We start from the raw sequence: 16,851 nt of genomic DNA on the forward strand, positions 1-16,851 counted from the left end.
ACACATCCCTATCCGCAGGGACGACGAGGTGCAGGTCGACTGCCACCTACTCCTCGGAGCTGCAGTGCAAGTACAATGTACGCTCCATTCCTATCTGCAAGGACGACGAGGTGCAGGTCGACTGCAACCTTCTCCTCGGAGTTACGCCACAAGTACAACGTACGCTCCATCCTCATCCGCAAGGACGACGAGGTGCAGGTCGACTGGAATCTCCTCCTCAGAGCTGCATCTCAAGTTCAAAGATTATTCCGAGTGAGGAACAAAACCCACTCGAAGGCAAACGCAAGCATATTCCAAGATAAACCAAGTTCAGATAAATCCTAAGGTTCCGGACCGCATATCAAAAGTACTCGAGCATCAAGCCCGAAGAAGTTTAACGATTACACAATCACTCGGCATTCCGAGGCAAATAAAGGTGGAGCATAATGTTTTTTGGTCACTCGCGGGAGAAGGACTGGCTGGGTCGCAGAAACTGTCAAGGTCTATGTTGTCTGCGATGCGAGTGGCGGCGTCAAGGAAAGTGTCCATGAAGGACTCGAAAGTGTGCCTTTTTGTGTTAGCAACCTTGAGCTCTGCCAGCTTGTCTTCTTTGACATCTTTGCAGTGCACTCGGACCAGAGACAGGGCGATGTCAGCACCGCAGCGAGCAGATGACTTCTTCCATTCTTGCACTCGGTCAGGTATTTGGTTCAGTCGGACCATCAGAGACTCGAGGTCTTGAGACAGTTCCGCCTGAGGCCAGAGTTCAGCATCAACCCGAGTCATCGCCGCCTTCAGGCGGGCAAGATAAGCAACCGCGCTGTCTATGCGAGACTCTAACCGCAGCACATTCATTGCAACATCATCCTTGACTGGGCAATTTATGGGATCGAGACCCATCTCGACCCACCCAGTTTCCGCTTCAAAGTCCTGGCAAAGTTCTGCACAGTCGAGTGAATGGTGAGTCGACAATATAAAAAGACCTGTCAATCGACCATAACAGAGTTAGTTGAACGTCGGCTACCTTCAAGCTTTAAGACCAGTTTCGCAGCAAGCTGGCCCAGATATGATTCCAACTCGCCTTCCTTGGCTTTGAGGCTCCCAATCTCGTCAGTCAGCTGGTCCTTGTCTTTCTTCAGTCGTTCGACCTCTCGATTGGCGTCAGAGACAGCAGTCTTCAGTTTGGAGTTCTCTTCTTCTAACTTGCCGACTGAAGCAAGCTTCTTGTCAGCAAGTGCAGTTTTCTCTCGCGCTTCCTTCTGTGCAGCAGCAAGGTCCAGATCCTTCTTCTCCAGAGCCTGCTTCATTTTCTCTAAAGAAATAACATTCTTCAGACGAGCTTGGAGTTGACGATTTTCACTACATACATCTGCTCGAGTGGAGTCACTCGGTTCAAAAAATGGAAAGGAAAAGTGCCAGTTGTAAGATGGACAGTTGACGGTTGGTTACCTCCCATGGCAGCTACTTTGTCATGAGCAGTCTTGAGATTCTTCCTGGCCAATTCCAGATCAAGGTTGAGGCTGATTTGCTGCTTGTTCAGTGTAGAAAGCTGAGCCCCAAGATCACAAGATTTCTGCAGTCAATGTATAAGCCATATCAGTCGACAGAAACAAAAGAACATCACGGTGAAAGTTACTCTAAGACTGCCGCCGAATCAAACATTCAACGGCAGTCTCAGGGACTACACCCAGTGGGTGCACTTAGCGTGCCCCCACTGGTTTGATTAAACACTCGGCATGGTCTGCCCAGCGCGAGTCGCAAAAAAAAGAGTTGTTCTCAGACCATAGTCGACTGCCTCCAGTCGACCATGGTCTCGGGGACTACACCCAGTTGGTGCACTTAGCGTGCCCCCACTGGTTCCGGTTCCACCCGACCTGGCCCGCCCAGGTCGAGTGACAAAATTCAGGTTCTCAGACCACAGTCGACTGCCCGCAGTCAACTATGGTCTCGGGGACTACACCCAGTGGTTGCACTCAGAGTGCCCCAAGTAGTTTTAAGACTCAATCGACTCAATCCAAGTCAACTCAAATTGACTTGTGCTACTTTAGAACAGTCACACCCGAGTGGGTGATCGGATGAGAAATAAGACCAGTCGGCAATCAACTAACCTGGACATTGGTCTGCAGAGCAGCGCCGGCGTTGAAGGCCACCTGACTGGCATCATGCACCACTTTCATCTGCCCCATCACAAGATTCAACTGAAGAAGAGCTTCCTTGGCGACACTCGATGAATCGTCTGGAGTTTGATACACAGTGAAAAGCGACGATGGCAGAGTGGTCGAAGCAGCCGCTGGGTCTGATGCCTGGAGTTGTATTGGAGCAGCAGGGGTCTGAGCAGCTGATCCTGATGGGCAGTCAGTCGACAGCGGGATAGCGAAAGTGACGTTGGTGCGAGCCGGATCTGTCGATCGCTCGACCGCCGTCCCAGGCGCCAGTGTCGACTGAGGAACCTGAACCTCAGGTGCTTTCCCACTCAGTCCCTTGTCCCTCCTCCTCCTTTCCCTCAGCGGTACTTCTTCTTCATCATCCGGAAGCACAACACCATCTCGTGGAGCTGCAGTAAACAGAAAAAATCAGAGAGACAACCGACGAACAATCCAGTCGACCGAATAAATTTGAGTCGGGCAGACTTACTGGCTTTGGAGGTAGCTGCATCATCATTTTCCTCGTCGTCTGGAACCCTGTCGATATCCATATCAGTCAAGCCAGAGGCCGGGCTAGAAAATTTTCATCATCCACTCGGTCAGGATAAGAAAATCAGTCGGAGCAAGAAAAACACGGAAAGAACATTTACCCAGAAGCAACAGGAACATCCATCTTGATCTTAGGCAAGGTCTTCCGAGACTTCGAGGGGTTGACTTTGGGCTGCTTGGTGACTTTCTCCACCAGCTCCGGAGTCAACGACCGAGCGCGTTTCTGAGCCGGAGCGCTCGAGGCCACAGCCTTACCGCGCCTGCCCGCGGGATCATGATGCTGCTTGGATCGACGCTCCGAACGAGGTGGTGAGTCGGCTACCTCGTCGTCGTCGTTTGACTCGTCGCTCTCGTCTTCATCATCGTCGTCTGGCGACTCCCATTCACCACTCTCCTCTGCGCTATCCTCGCCCTCATGGTCCTGCTCCAGAGCTTGTTCGCCATTGGGCATTGAGTACATCCCTGTGTAAATCTACAAGACAATAAGCCGAGTGGAAATCAGTCGGATTAGCAAATAGTCGGAAAATACATCCAAGTACAATCGGTGATAGCGGTCAAACCTTGTCTGGATGGTTGCTGTCGCTGAAAGGGTCAACTCTCCTGGCGCCCCTGGGGTTGTCCTTGTTCCCGGTGATGCTCCTCAACCATTGGGCCACAGTTTTGGCCGGCACCTCCTCTGGATGAACCCGAGCGGTGTCGCCGGCCCCTGAGTACATCCACATGGAATGGTCACGGGCCTGGAGCGGTTGGATACGCCGACTGAGGAACACCTCCAGCAGATCCATGCCGGTGACGCCTTGATTGATCAGCTGAACCACCCTCTCGACCAGCATGCCTGTCTCCGCCTTCTCTGCGGCGGTCACTTTCAACGAAGATGGAGTCTGAACACGATCGAAAGAAAAAGAAGGAAGTCCAGTCGACTGGCCTAGGGTCACGATATCCTGGCAGTAGAACCAGGTCGACTGCCAGCCTCTGACCGACTCAGGAAGAGTCATCGAACGAAAATAACTCCTCTTCCTCTTCTGGATACCCAGGCCCCCACACATCTGGATAACATGGGTTTTCTCGTCATTCGAGTTTGCTTTCTTCACTGTTTGGGAGCGGATGGTGAAAATGTGCTTGAAAAGACCCCAGTGCGGTCGACACCCCAAGAAATTCTCGCACATGGACACGAATGCGGCAAGATATGTGATGGTGTTGGGAGTAAAATGATGGAGTTGAGCCCCGAAGAAATTCAAGAAACCTCGAAAAAAAGGGTGTGGAGGAAGCGAGAAGCCGCGGTCGACATGGGTGGCGAGCAGAACACACTCACCCGGTCGCGGCTGCGGCTCCGTTTCTCCCTCCGGCAACCGCGCAGCCTCATGGACGATCAGCCCTAACTCGGCCATCTCGTCCAAGTCTTCCTGCCGAAGCGAAGATCGGATCCAATCTCCCTGGATCCAACCCGACGGCAGCCCCGAGCGCGATGAAGATCCCCGATTCGTCTTCTTGCTTTTCGCCGCCCCCGTCGCCTTCTTCGCGCGTTCCAGCGCCACCGTTTTCTCCTTCCCCATGGCGTCGGAGCGGCGGCGTCGAGAGTGGAGAAGCCGGATGGGGTGAAGGAGCAAGAGGAAGAAGAAGGAGAATGGGCACGCACAGTGCGGACGCCTCGGCCTCGCCGCTTTTAAAGGCCCACTTCCGAGTGGCTGACGCGTGGGTCCGGGCGATCCTGTCAAATCCCTCAACAGTCGCACACGGGATACGTGGCGAAAAAGGTGGCGCAGAAATCAAAACGTCATGTTTATCCACTCCACTTACCATGGCGCGCTTCCACCGAAATTTCAAATCACGCGAAATCCGGGATCCTCTGCAACCGATCACGCCAAAGATTTCGCGTCAAAGACAACACGTGACGGGTGACGTTATAAAAACCAATCGGCAATTCTGAATCGATCAAGGCGACTGAAATGAAGCTGAAGTTCCAACACTGGCCTCCGTTCAGAGATGAATTCTTGAGAAAGGCAAGAGTCAAAGCAAGATCAACTTTAACCTTCTTTTCACTCGGACCTCAATCCATTCGGGGGCTAATGACGAGGACATAGACCTGGGGTAGGGTAATAGGCCTGACCTATACGTCCTACCTAAGGTCCTTGTCTTAGAAGCAAAGAAGTTCAAGAGTAAATAGGGAGGGCCCAACAAAGGTGTCGAGTGCAATCCACTCGACCTACCATTCACTCGGAGACCCCTCCTTCTTTAGGTCACTCGACCACTCAACCATTCGACCATGTAAAACACCACTCGACGTATAGAAGACCTAAAGCCACTCTACACAGCAACGGTCGGGCGTTTACTCATAGACTTAATGATCATTTATAGCACTTTATTATTGACGTTACCTGTAACGCTCTCGCTTTATGTACATTGAACCCTGTGTAACGGAGGGGAGCTGGGGTCCTGGCGCACTCTATATAAGCCACCCCCTCCTCTGAGACAAGGGTTTGCACCCCCTGTAACACACACACACGTATAATCCAGTCGACCGCCTCCGGGCATCGAGACGTAGGGCTATTACTTCCTCCGCGAAGGGCCTGAACTCGTAAAACTCGTGTGTACAACTTCGCCATAGCTAGGATCTTGCCTCTACATACCTACCCCCCATTCTACTGCCAGCCTTAGATCCACGACAGTATCCCCAACTCACCAAGCTTCAAATCCTGGCGCTCGCATTATTCCTGGATTTATTTCAGGATTTCCGGCGATACGCTTACAGTGGAAGGAGACGTTCCCGTCGATGGCGAGGCGCCTACAGTGACTTCGTATATCTTAAGATGATATGCCGGCTACGTCTCTCGAAGGTGCTCATAGGGGTAGGGTGTGTGCATTCATAGGGGTAAGTGTACATATGTATGTATGAGCGTTTGCGTCTATACTATAAAAAGAAGAGAAATACAAGAGCACAATGAAATTTATGGTAAAGAAAAGCCGCAGCCAGGAGAGGCCATCTTTCAGCGCCGTCCTCCGGCAGCTCCCCTCTGCTGGCAACCTCGGTCGTCGGTGATGAGCGGGGTCGCCGGGTCCACGCGCGTGGATCGTTTTTACTCCCTTGTAGTCTAGGTTTTTAGGCTGTTCATCGTCTTGGCTTTGGCGGCGACGATGACAACACTGAATAAAGATTCTTCGTATCCTTTCCTGACGAGGCCATCGGTCCTATGGTTGGGGATGGATTTGGAAACCAGTTTGTTCAAGCAAGGATGGCGTGGCGGCGGCGACATCCTCGTGGTGGACCTGTGTCCTCGGGCTCCGCCGTTGCGACGGCATTTGCTCCAGCGTCGGCGTGGAGCTTGGGAGGTAGTCCAGGAGCGGATGCAGATTGTGGTATGCATCGACGACATCTGAAAGACGGAACGTGTGCTGGGTTCGTGGTTCGTGGATGACAGGTATGATCTCCTCCTTCGGCGTCTGAGTCGTGGTGGAGTGCCAGATCTGGAGTTCGATGGCGTGTCCGGGGTGTTGCCCCGGTCTGATTCGTTCAACGACAATGACTTCACTTTTGGTGAGCCACCTTGAAGGTCCGCAAAGCTGCATATCAGCGATGGAGTCGCATCGAGTTTGGGTGAGGATAGTCCTGGCCGTGGGCAGCCCGGCCCGACCTTGTACACGGGCCGGGCTCGGGCCTAGGTTTTGAGCCCGAAACACGGGCCGGGCCGAGCCTGGGCCCGTCGTTTTCGCCGTTTAAGGAAGAGGCCCGGCCCGTGGCCCAAGCCCCAACGGGCTTTTAGCGTGATGGGCCGGGCTCGGGCCCAATTTTTAGGCCCGACAGCCGGGCCGGGCCGGGCTCGGGCCTGGGTTTTTTGCGTCGGGCTTTGGTTGGCCCGGCCCGGCCCGAGGGATGGCCAGGTATAGGTGAGAAGGTGATTCGTCATTCTTTTCTTTGGTGACTGCTGTGGTGGTGCTGAAGGTAGGTGACAGGCGTTGGTGTCAAGCTCAGAGATATTTTTCTACTTTTTCAGTTTTATCATGCAAGTCCTTACGTAACTTGTACTTTGTTCTTTATAATTCACATGTATTACAATAAAAAAAAACTCTGATTCTCCATCGCGCCTCGAGCCCCAACCGACCCGGCGACCCGAGCCCGACATCGACCACATCATACATACGAGGCACACCTCGGCGTCAGCCGTGCGACTCACCCTTTTACCCCATGTCGGACGTTTACAAGAAAGCCAAGCCCGGCCGCCTCGTCTTCAAGGGCGGCGAGGCCGCCACCCTCCGCAAGCCCAAGAAGCAAAAGAAGAACAAGAAGCCCGCCGACGATGTCCCCGCCGACGCCGACGCTGAAGCCGCCGCCGCCGCTGCTGCCGCTGCGGCCACGGAGGGCGCCGAAGCCGGAGGCGACTACACCATCGACGCGGCGAAGCGGATGAAGTACGAGGAGCTGTTCCCCGTGGAGACGAGGAAGTTCGGGTACGACCCGTCCAACGCCGCCCGCACCTCCCGCGACCGCACCGTCGAGCAGGCCCTCGACGACCGCGTGAGGAAGAAGGCCGACCGCTACTGCAAGTGAGGTCAGGCGCTAGAATCTAGGGTTTGTTGATTCGGCGGAATCGGTCGCCTTAGATTGTTGCGCTTGAGGCGAATTAGATTGGTTTCTGGTGTTGAAACACATGGATTAAGTTGTCGGGGAACTGATTTATGTTCGATTGTGTAGTTTGATTTGGTATCGATATGAATTATGAAACATCCATATGTGATGTGTTGCTACTTTTGTTCAATGTTTGATGCACATTGGTGATACCAGAGTAACAGTCTATTTATACAATCCACAATTTCGTTTGTTGCTGTTATCCAACTTTTGAGTGTTGATGTGGAAGTTGCTAAAATACCTTAGGGTTGGTTGGATCCTTAAAGTGTTGGTAGAAAGGACTACTTACAGGGTAATGTAGAAATCCACCGACCAGGCTTACTGCTATATCCAAGGAGATTGTGTCACAGTGAGATTATTCTTAATTTCTATAATAATAGTTGTCATGAGGTGTGAATGTTATATACTGTTTTCTTAGTCTTAAACGGTTGCTTAGCATTGACAGAGAGGTGAATACTCACTATCATAATAACTGACGAACTTCAGCTGGTAGTGATACTTGGGTTATGATCGGGTTATCTTCGTATTATTTTTGGCATTGTTCTGGTCCCTTCTTCTGGTAGATAAATGTTACACATAGGACAAAACTGACCATGCTGTTGTTCTTTCTTCGTTGATAGGAAGAAGGAAGACCCACTGCCCCGTCTTCTCCTTTTTCTGGTCTTGAGCTCATTTATCATATATTTTTTGATTGTGTATAGAAATTATGGCATGACATGACAATGAAACGGTATGTTTGTATTGATGGTCATGTTCAAACCGAATGTAGCTTGATTTTTTTTCTTACTTGACAGGTGATTAACTCATCTTAGTCGTTTGCTGCTGTGATGGACAGAAGGCTCACTTCAGTTAGTTGTTCTCAATGTATCAGAAAGTGCATCTTTGGACAACTGTTAGTCCAATGGTGGCATATGTAATAGAGCTAGTCTCTGCAGCGATCAAGCAATTCCTTTATCTTGCATGTTTGTACTAGTAAACACATGTGGTATAAAATCTCATGTTCACTCTCGGTTGTCCGTTTTGGTCAATTGGATAAATGGTGTATGCTTGGTACATGCCAATTTATAACTGTGTTCTCCATTCAGTTGTGTCCTTTATTTGTCTACTATTTTTGGTTTCGGATTCTCTGTTCCCAAGTTGTTGCTCGCCAAGGAGAATGTATGTTCCTTACCTTCTGTTAGCAACAGTCTGACAAACTTGATCAACATCAGACGGCGTAGTAACATCAGGTACTTCCTGCCCTCTGTTTGGGTTATTGTGGATTTAGACTGCACTTTACTACATTATTTAGTGCGGCTGGCACAAGGTTTGCCAGAAGTATATGTTTGAGCTTGACTGTTTGAGGCAAGTTATGCTGTGTTTATATTAGGGTTCCTGTGGCAGTGGGCAGGCATGTGGATTTAGACTGCACTTTACTACATTATTTGGTGCGGCTGGCACAAGGTTTGCCAGAAGTATATGTTTGAGCTTGACTGTTTGAGGCAAGTTATGCTGTGTTTATATTAGGGTTCCTGTGGCAGTGGGCAGGCATGTGAAAATGCCTTTCTGCATCACTTAAAAACTTATTGACAGTGATATGCATCCCTCTTTTCAATATGGCCATCATCCGGTGGTATGGGTCTAAAAGAGTGTAAAGGATAATAATATGAAAAACTATTCTAAGAATGCTTACTATAATTTTTTGGTAGACTTTTAGAAGTTTGATGCTCATTCTACTCCCATCAATAATTCCTCGAATTATTTTGTTCTGCTCGTCTTCTACTACCATGCATTTTTAAGAACAGTAGGAATGATGTCGCCTGACAAAGTGAACAGCATTACTAAACTGGAAATTTGGAGGGAGCAATGCCACATGGCGGCTAGACCAGTTTATAGATTGCTTCTGATTAAATGCATGCCCGAATGTTTGGAAGCTCATCGTTTTTACAGGATTGCTGGGTGCCTTAGTCGCATTGTGGTTTTCATTTCTGCTTTTTTTTTTTCTGCGAGGAGCGTGAATTGAAATATTTACTCATGTGAGCTTCATGTTGATCTGTTGCATTTTTTTCTGTCGAACTGTCCTAATTCATTCAGTCTGACGGAAAGTGTGTAGTTCAGCGAGGTTCCTCCACTTGCATTGGTAGTTTCGTGCTTCTGAGCAACTTGTTTGTAATGTGTCTTTTTGTCCGCTTTGTTCAAACCTTTTCTGGTAAAACATGACCTCACTTAATGTATCTTTCCATTGTCATCTATCTTTGTATTAATCTCCTGATTTTCCAGTTCAGTTGGCAATTGACATGGTTATATTCTTGTTTGAATTAGGTTATCACTATCCTGTTTTGCTTTGACTTACTCTCAAAATATCAAATACCTTTTAGTTTTTTACTATGGTTATGAAATTTTACAGTCTTCACTAATTGTTACTATGCCCAGGGATAATGGTCGTTCTTCAGGAGTCAAAGTTGCTTTTACTCTAATTTCACAGGTACAATGGTTTATAGCTACTGCTGAGTTGCTCTCTGACAAGTCATGACTTGTATCCTTTGCATAAATTTTTATTCATTCATGATTTCTCTTCTACAGCTGTGCCTTTTGGGCAGGCGTGCTAGCAATAAGGTTCGGGGAAAAAATTGATTGTTGATCCTGTTCCTACCATTTCCAGGTAACTTTCTCTATTTCTCTATGACTATATCTGGCCTTAACATGCTTTTACGTGCTCGGAAAGCAATATCAGTAATAACTCAAGCATCCCTTTTTTTTTGCCCGTTAAGGGAATGTAAAAGCTTGGTGCTTCAGTGTATTGATAGAATGTAAAAGTTGGTGGTTACAAGCCTAAAGTTAAGCTGAACCCCAGCACACAGACACATTAATATCTCAGAGGCACTCACACAGGGCAGCAGCAGGTTGAGGCTTCCTGCACTTGCCATAGCCCAGGAGCGTGCCTCCGATTTGATTTGTTGGACCAACTCGTAGATGTCTGGGTGCTCCTCATCAAAGGATGAGGAAAGGAACAGATATCAAGTCTAGACTCTAGCTTCAGGTTGCCTCATACACCATCATGTCGTTGTACGGCTTTCTTATTAAATTTCTGACGGAACCGGCTTTGTCAGCAATTTGTATGGTGATTGAAGTGTATTGCACCACCCTTTGAATCTAATGCCCTCATCTGGACCATAATGGGCAACGTACACTTCATACGTCACAACAGACGATCTCATTATTAACTATCCCACCAAACCGCTCCACAGAACTGCCGTTAATCATTGGTCAGGGAGGATGTGTATTCTCAAAGGACCCGTATCTAACGCATTTGCTTGTAGATCCTTCTTATGTTCACGCTGAGACATCCAACTTTAATCCTTCATTTTCGGCCTCCACTAACCTGAGGTCGTCACATGTGAGTAAGAAGTCTTTGCATTAAGTTTTGAAATGAGATTATCCCTAGTGCTTGACACGAAAGAGGTCAACATAGAGGAGAGAAAGGCGCATTCCTATTCGGTCATTAAAGCCCACAAAGAATTCTTGGTATGCTTTACCTCTTATTCTCTATTAGAATGAATGGTACGCATGCTTCCCACTGGATATCCATGCTTTATGTCTTTCTCTCCTCTGAAAGTTGGAAGGCCCCCCATCCTTGTATGCATCCAGGGTGATTTATTGGCAGGCGTTATAGCTCCTGGTATCTGGTCTTGGTTTTCTAAAGGATGTTGTAGCAAATAAGGGACAGTTTTTTTGGGGCTGAGGGCCGGCTGTGAAAATAAGCTGTCCCTACCCAACTTATTCTAGAAGCTCAACCTAAAATTTTATTTTAGAAGATCAAGTTATCAGAGAATCAACAATTTTATCTCTAGAATGAATTTGATATTTCAACCAAGTATCATTTAGTACCAGAACTATTGCTGATTCTGGAAGAAAAAAATATTCCTTCCTTACCTACCTTTTTTACGTGTATAATACAAGCTGTGTCATCATAAGCTTTTTGTTGCTTTGCAGAAAGGGCCTTTGATTTCATAAGTTGTTAAGCAATTACGTAAAGAAAAGGAGTCTGCTATGACTTTCCCTTTTTTACAAACATCCCTTTTTATCAGGATTACATCTCCCTAACCAAATACAGATACCAGTGTGCTGATGGTGATTGTTATTTAAGGGTATTTCCCCCCAACGGTTCAACTTGAGCCTCTTAATTCAATCTGGGAACCAGTATTTATGTGTCAGATCAGATGATAATATACTGGGGTGTTTTATAAAGAATAGGATGGAAGCAGATGCTTTAAGCCGCCAGTCTGCAAGTTTATTGCTTAAGAGGTGAAGTGGTGTTTACTTTCCTTATCCAGAGAATTTTAGAGGATGCTGGGAGTTTCAGAGAAAGTGATAGGTATTTTCTAGAATCTGTTGGTCCCTCAATTGTTACAGTTTGGACATTCAGAATACTAGTCGGCACAGGTCTATGCTACGGTGCTGCTTGTAGTGAAAAAAAATTACGGCCCACTACAACCCTTTCATGTGGCAATGTGCTAGTGAGCTTCTGGAATGGCTAACTTGAGTTTATGGGTATCATGACCTCTTTACTTTTGTTAGACTTACAGTGAAATGGAGGGGGGTAATGGGGATTTTTTTACAAAGTGCTATGTCAGAATTACTAAATCTTTGTAGTTTCTTGTTATTACTAGGAACTACAAAAGCTCTGGTACTGATTTTTCAGGTCTCAGATCTCCAAATTGCATGTTTTTTTTTTCAAATATTAGAGCATGTCCAGATGCTGCTTCACTGGAGTTGGATCCATCAACAGGTTCGAACTAAACTTGAAATCTACCCTGGCACACCAAGACCACTCGTCCACTCTCAGCGCAAAATGGCAGGGTCTTTCTACTTGCGTTGACTGAAGTCTCTCCTCTCCACAGTCCACACTCTCACAGTATACAGCCTGCAAAGACTGTAGTGTCCCTTTATGCTATGGTTTAGGTGCCATAGCATCATTTTAGTACTCCCTCCGATCCATATTAATTGTCGCTGATTAATCAGGCCACTTTAAACTTTTCAGGGAAATATGAGTACAAATTAGTATAACTATATTTGTAATGAGGATATATGGCTTGAGTCACTCGACATTGTGTGCTCATTTTTCTGGAAATTACTTCTCCACAGTAGAACTGCTTACTGAAGTCAACTCTGTGGTGCACGACGGCACACACATCCTTTCAGAGGAATGTGCAAGTGGGAGAATGAGAGAGACCCACTGCCTGTAGCAAGTACATTCCTATCCGTAACATAATGATTTTCCACCAAAATGTTCTTGATATTGGTTTCTTTCCCGGTCATTAGGATCTGAAATTCCCTCCAAGCTTACCAAGTTACTGGGTTTAATAATCAATTCCATCTCACTGCACCCCACAAGGCCCGCCCTACTGATTAGTGATTACTAGAAGTAGATCGCTCAAGGTCAGATGAACTCATGCCAAGTAAAAGTTAACTTGACCACCCCTTAGAATTTGAAAGGATCTCATCAGGCATACGTCAGCATACACTCTGAAAAGACCACCATGGGAAGGTGAGGAGAGAAGGGAATTCCAAGCACCTATAAAATGACCCTATCCATCACATCTTCTGCAGCCAAGTATATTTCATGGACGAACATGCACCTGAGATTCCAGTTGGTTATAGCAGTTCCTCCACTTCACCAGCCAGCAGCGTCTGGGAGAGTCACCAGATCCTACAGATGCATGCACCCTTCCCCTCATGGAGCCCCCACACCGGCACACTCCTTACCGCCGCTGCCACTGACCCGGCAACCTTCTGCGAGGACCCCTTGTCACCAGCCCGCACACACCTTCCAAGCAGGCATCTATGGAACCAGACTGACCTGTGAGTATGCACGCCGTACACTTGTTGATGCTTGTTCAGTGACATCTGACAGAAGTTGACCGTGAAACAACCTTTTCAGTAGCATGGGAGTTCATGGGAGCAGCAACGAGCTTGGCGGGAGCAGTGGCCATGGAAAGGACTTCCTTTCCTTGCTTGAAGCGAGGACGGTGATGCCAGAAATGCTCGATGATTTCTCCTCGGCGGCATGCGACTACCTCAAAGGGATGGACGGCAGCGACTACAACAGCATCTCCGCATCAGCTTCCTATGGTTTTGACAGTGGCGGTCCGTACGCTGGCCCCAGTGCTCTGCCCGTCAGGCGTGATGGGATTGCGAGCTCTCCACCGGTGTACCCCGGGAACAGTACCTTGGTGCAAGAGAGCATGATGGGTTGCATGCCAAGCCACAACCACGAGGTAAAACTAGATGGTTCCCAGCAGCAGGAGCTTGGAGCTCCCATGAATGCATTCCTGCAGAAAACGCTTCCTACTAGTGTTGCAATTCATGGAAGCCCTCTGGGTTATTCTGGCTCTGGGAGCGAAAGGGCTTTCCCGGAGGGCCGAGTAATGCAGGTTTCGTTTGATGCTAGGATTTCACCAGATGCAATCTATGCTAGTGGTTACAGATCAAAAACAGAATTGGCACATACCAATCAGTATGAGCAACGTACTATTTCGGTAAGACTGGAATGCTAAATTGTATTGCTAAGTAACGGCAGAGTAGAAGTTATTGCTGTTTACAATGTGCTCTACAATCTACCTGTGTACATATGACTCTTGAATTTGCAGGCAAGGACTGGTACAGGTCAAAGTGGTGCTGAAGGTGATCCTAAGAAGAGAAAATCAGAGGAAAAGTTGGCAGGCAACGGAAAGAGGTCGAAGAAAGATACTTCAAGTAGATCACCTCCAAAGGTAACTAACAATGAAGATTATTTGACGAACTGGTTTAAACTCTCTGAGAAGCATCCGATCAACTTATTTTGAGCCAAACACAGGCAGAAGTGCCTGATATGAAGTTGGGAGAGAGAGACAAGATCATAGCATTGCAGCAGATCATCTCACCGTATGGGAAGGTACAAATTCTGCAAGTATTGCTAAGTGAAAATAGTGAGATGACCTTCCATTCTTCTCTTTTTATTGCTAACTCCATCTAAAAGTTGTATTTTATCAGACGGATAGAGCGTCAGTGTTGTATGAAACCATCAAGCACATCGAATATCTACATGAGCAAATACAGGTTGATATCATCATAATCCTTTTCAGATAAGCCGTATGTTTCGACTTACAGATGTTACTGCCAAGGTTTCAAAGAAATGTTCTGCAGCTGAGCCATGTAAATACGTCCTGTAGCATAATAAAGATACAATGGAAACTCACACCGACGGTTTCACATTATCGTTGCATTTCACTAAGCATTTGCTACCTTGACTTGCTATGCCTGTTTGTTGGCGGATTTCCATGGCATTCTTTTTCTTTCGAGAATGAGGATTTCCATGCCATGTCAAGTCTTGTCTAAAGAAAGATGATGTTGTCGTCGTCTATAGAATAATTAACATAAAGAATAATGTCACTCGCACAGTCACGAGTCACAACCAGCACTACACCTTTTCTAAAGTTAGGTAATAATGCCAACTGTTAGTACCATGCTGACTGCTTGCCCTTTTTCTGATTTGGACAGCTATTGAGTGATCCCTACATGAAGAATAGCACAAACGAGGTAGCATTGAATTTCAGAGATTTGTATTTTTTTTCCCTTTTCTAAACCGTCTCAAACGATACCTGGTAATGACTTGCTATCATCAACTCTTTTCAGGTGCCCTTTCAATGGGGAGGTAAAGAGGAGGATTTGAGAGGGAGAGGGCTTTGCCTGGTCCCTGTTTCTTGCACCCCGCAAGTTTTCCAGGATAATAGCCTGCCGGACTGCTGGACGCCGGTGTACAAGAGCTCCCGGTACCAATGATCCCAGCGATCGCATGTTTCCTTTATCACCTCTAGTTGTCACGCTCACGAATTGGTTGGGGTGTTCACGACTTTACGAGTAGTCGGTTATTTTGCTTGCGTTCTCCTTGTTTTTACTTTACTATACTAGTTTTATTTCCGGTGTATTGTATGGTGCCCGATGTGTAGTCTAGAATAACAAAGTTGGGGGTCTTAGATCTTTGGCTTTGTGTGAAAACGGTGTCGATGCAGGCTTATCACTCGCTATTAGGAGAACGGTATAATTATTCCCGTCTTTTGAAGGTTGAACCGCACTGCTTGTACTTGATATTTCCATGGCATTTTACCCTTTGATTTGATGTGTTACTTGATGGCACGGCTGGTAGCACAGATATGCAGGTATGCACGTCCATAAAAAGAGGAAATATATGTTCTTTAGAAGAAAAAGAGGAAATATATGTTTCTTTTCGAGAATCAAAAGAGGAAATATATGTAGTGATGCGTAGGCAAATTATGGGCCAAACGAGACCTGCGTCTAAACTAGCTATTAGCCATTCTCATTTGCGACATCTGGACTTCTGATAGCCATTCGGCCGCATCATGGGCCTGTTTGAAATGCAGGAAAAAAAAGCCCAAAGGGGAGGGGTTCTAAGGAATCACCGCCTTTTAGCCCTTGTTTTGGTTTGTAGGATTTTGAAAATGTAGTAATAATAAAACACAAGAATATAATAGATTTTTACAGAGGGAGTATGTGCTAAACAAAGGGTTGTGAAATAGCAAAAAATTCACAAAAATGGTGTTGATTTGCAAGAATAGAGAGAACACAGTAAAAACACAGTCTAATGAAGGTTAAAACACAAGTAAAAGTAAGGTTAGATCGTTAACAACAACTTATGGACTTTGCATTATTCTTTGCACAGAAATGCAAGAAAGTGGTTTGAGTGGATTGTAAAGTTCTTTCATTTTCCCTTTTAAACTCGAACCAAAGGAAAAAAATCCTCTACTTTTCATATGTACAATTCTTGAAAGGGAAAATCTATTCTATAAAATGAAATGGACGAATATTGTCATAAAAATATTTCTATATTTCCTCCACTTTCCCTATGAATCAAAGAATCCTTTGTGCTTTTCGGTATGAATTAATTTATCCTTGCCAATCATGTGGTATGTTTCTCGCATGTGCAGAAAAGTTGCTAAATCATGCATCCCATGACTCACGTTGGGGGTTCATCTGTGCATGTTTGAACCCACATACAAAAAAAAAAGCTAGTGTCGATATGTTCTTTCAAAAAAATTACTATGTAGAATCCACGTGAGATTATTTCCAACTCTATGGCTACAATGTTTTTTACCTCTGTTCCTTTTCATTTCTCATGCCCCCCCCCCCCCCCCCCCCCCCCCCCCCTCCCCCATTTCTATATGTTTATTAGCTTCAATCCAAGCAGAGCCTCAACCTCTAAGATCTAGAGACGGGAAGCAATAGTTGCTCCTAATGGTAGGCCCACATGTTGAAGGGGGAAAACTATGAAAATGCGTTTTGTTTTCTTTTTTTAATGGACCCAACTGTTTCACTAATTAACTAGGACCTGGAATAAACTAAAAGTATAACTGGGTCGAGGGACTTTATAGGAAGGATTTCATACACGAGATGTAAATCTCAATGTGGTCCATCTTCGGTAAAGCTTAAGCGGCAAGACACTCTTTGCACAACCAAGGACCAGGACACTTGGGATGTGAAGAAGGCTGCAACACCACAATTTAGAGCTGCTGGAAGTGGAGG

General features: G+C 46.6%; 2 protein-coding genes across 3 annotated transcripts; both read left to right on the forward strand.

Annotated features, from left to right (window-relative positions):
- Nucleotides 1-6,813: 6,813 nt before the first annotated feature.
- LOC109731491 (uncharacterized) lies at nt 6,814-8,361 on the forward strand. Its single transcript, XM_020290665.4, has 2 exons — nt 6,814-7,216; nt 8,088-8,361. The coding sequence occupies exon 1, from the start codon at nt 6,853-6,855 to the stop codon at nt 7,213-7,215; it is 363 nt and encodes a 120-aa protein (XP_020146254.1). The 5' UTR covers nt 6,814-6,852; the 3' UTR covers nt 7,216; nt 8,088-8,361.
- Nucleotides 8,362-9,950: 1,589 nt separating this feature from the next.
- On the forward strand, nt 9,951-15,399 carry LOC109731492 (transcription factor bHLH111). Of its 2 annotated transcripts, none has more exons than XM_040399565.3 (7): nt 9,951-13,134; nt 13,214-13,811; nt 13,923-14,045; nt 14,129-14,206; nt 14,291-14,370; nt 14,812-14,850; nt 14,947-15,399. In XM_040399565.3, the coding sequence occupies exons 1-6, from the start codon at nt 12,896-12,898 to the stop codon at nt 14,816-14,818; spliced, it is 1,125 nt and encodes a 374-aa protein (XP_040255499.1). In that variant the 5' UTR covers nt 9,951-12,895; the 3' UTR covers nt 14,819-14,850; nt 14,947-15,399. The 2 variants fall into 2 exon arrangements, with proteins under 2 accessions (XP_040255499.1, XP_020146255.1); XM_020290666.4 differs by having other exon boundaries at nt 9,953-13,134; nt 14,305-14,370.
- Nucleotides 15,400-16,851: the final 1,452 nt, after the last annotated feature.

Source organism: Aegilops tauschii, chromosome 2 (assembly GCF_002575655.3).
Source record: "Aegilops tauschii subsp. strangulata cultivar AL8/78 chromosome 2, Aet v6.0, whole genome shotgun sequence".
NCBI lineage: Eukaryota > Viridiplantae > Streptophyta > Magnoliopsida > Poales > Poaceae > Aegilops > Aegilops tauschii.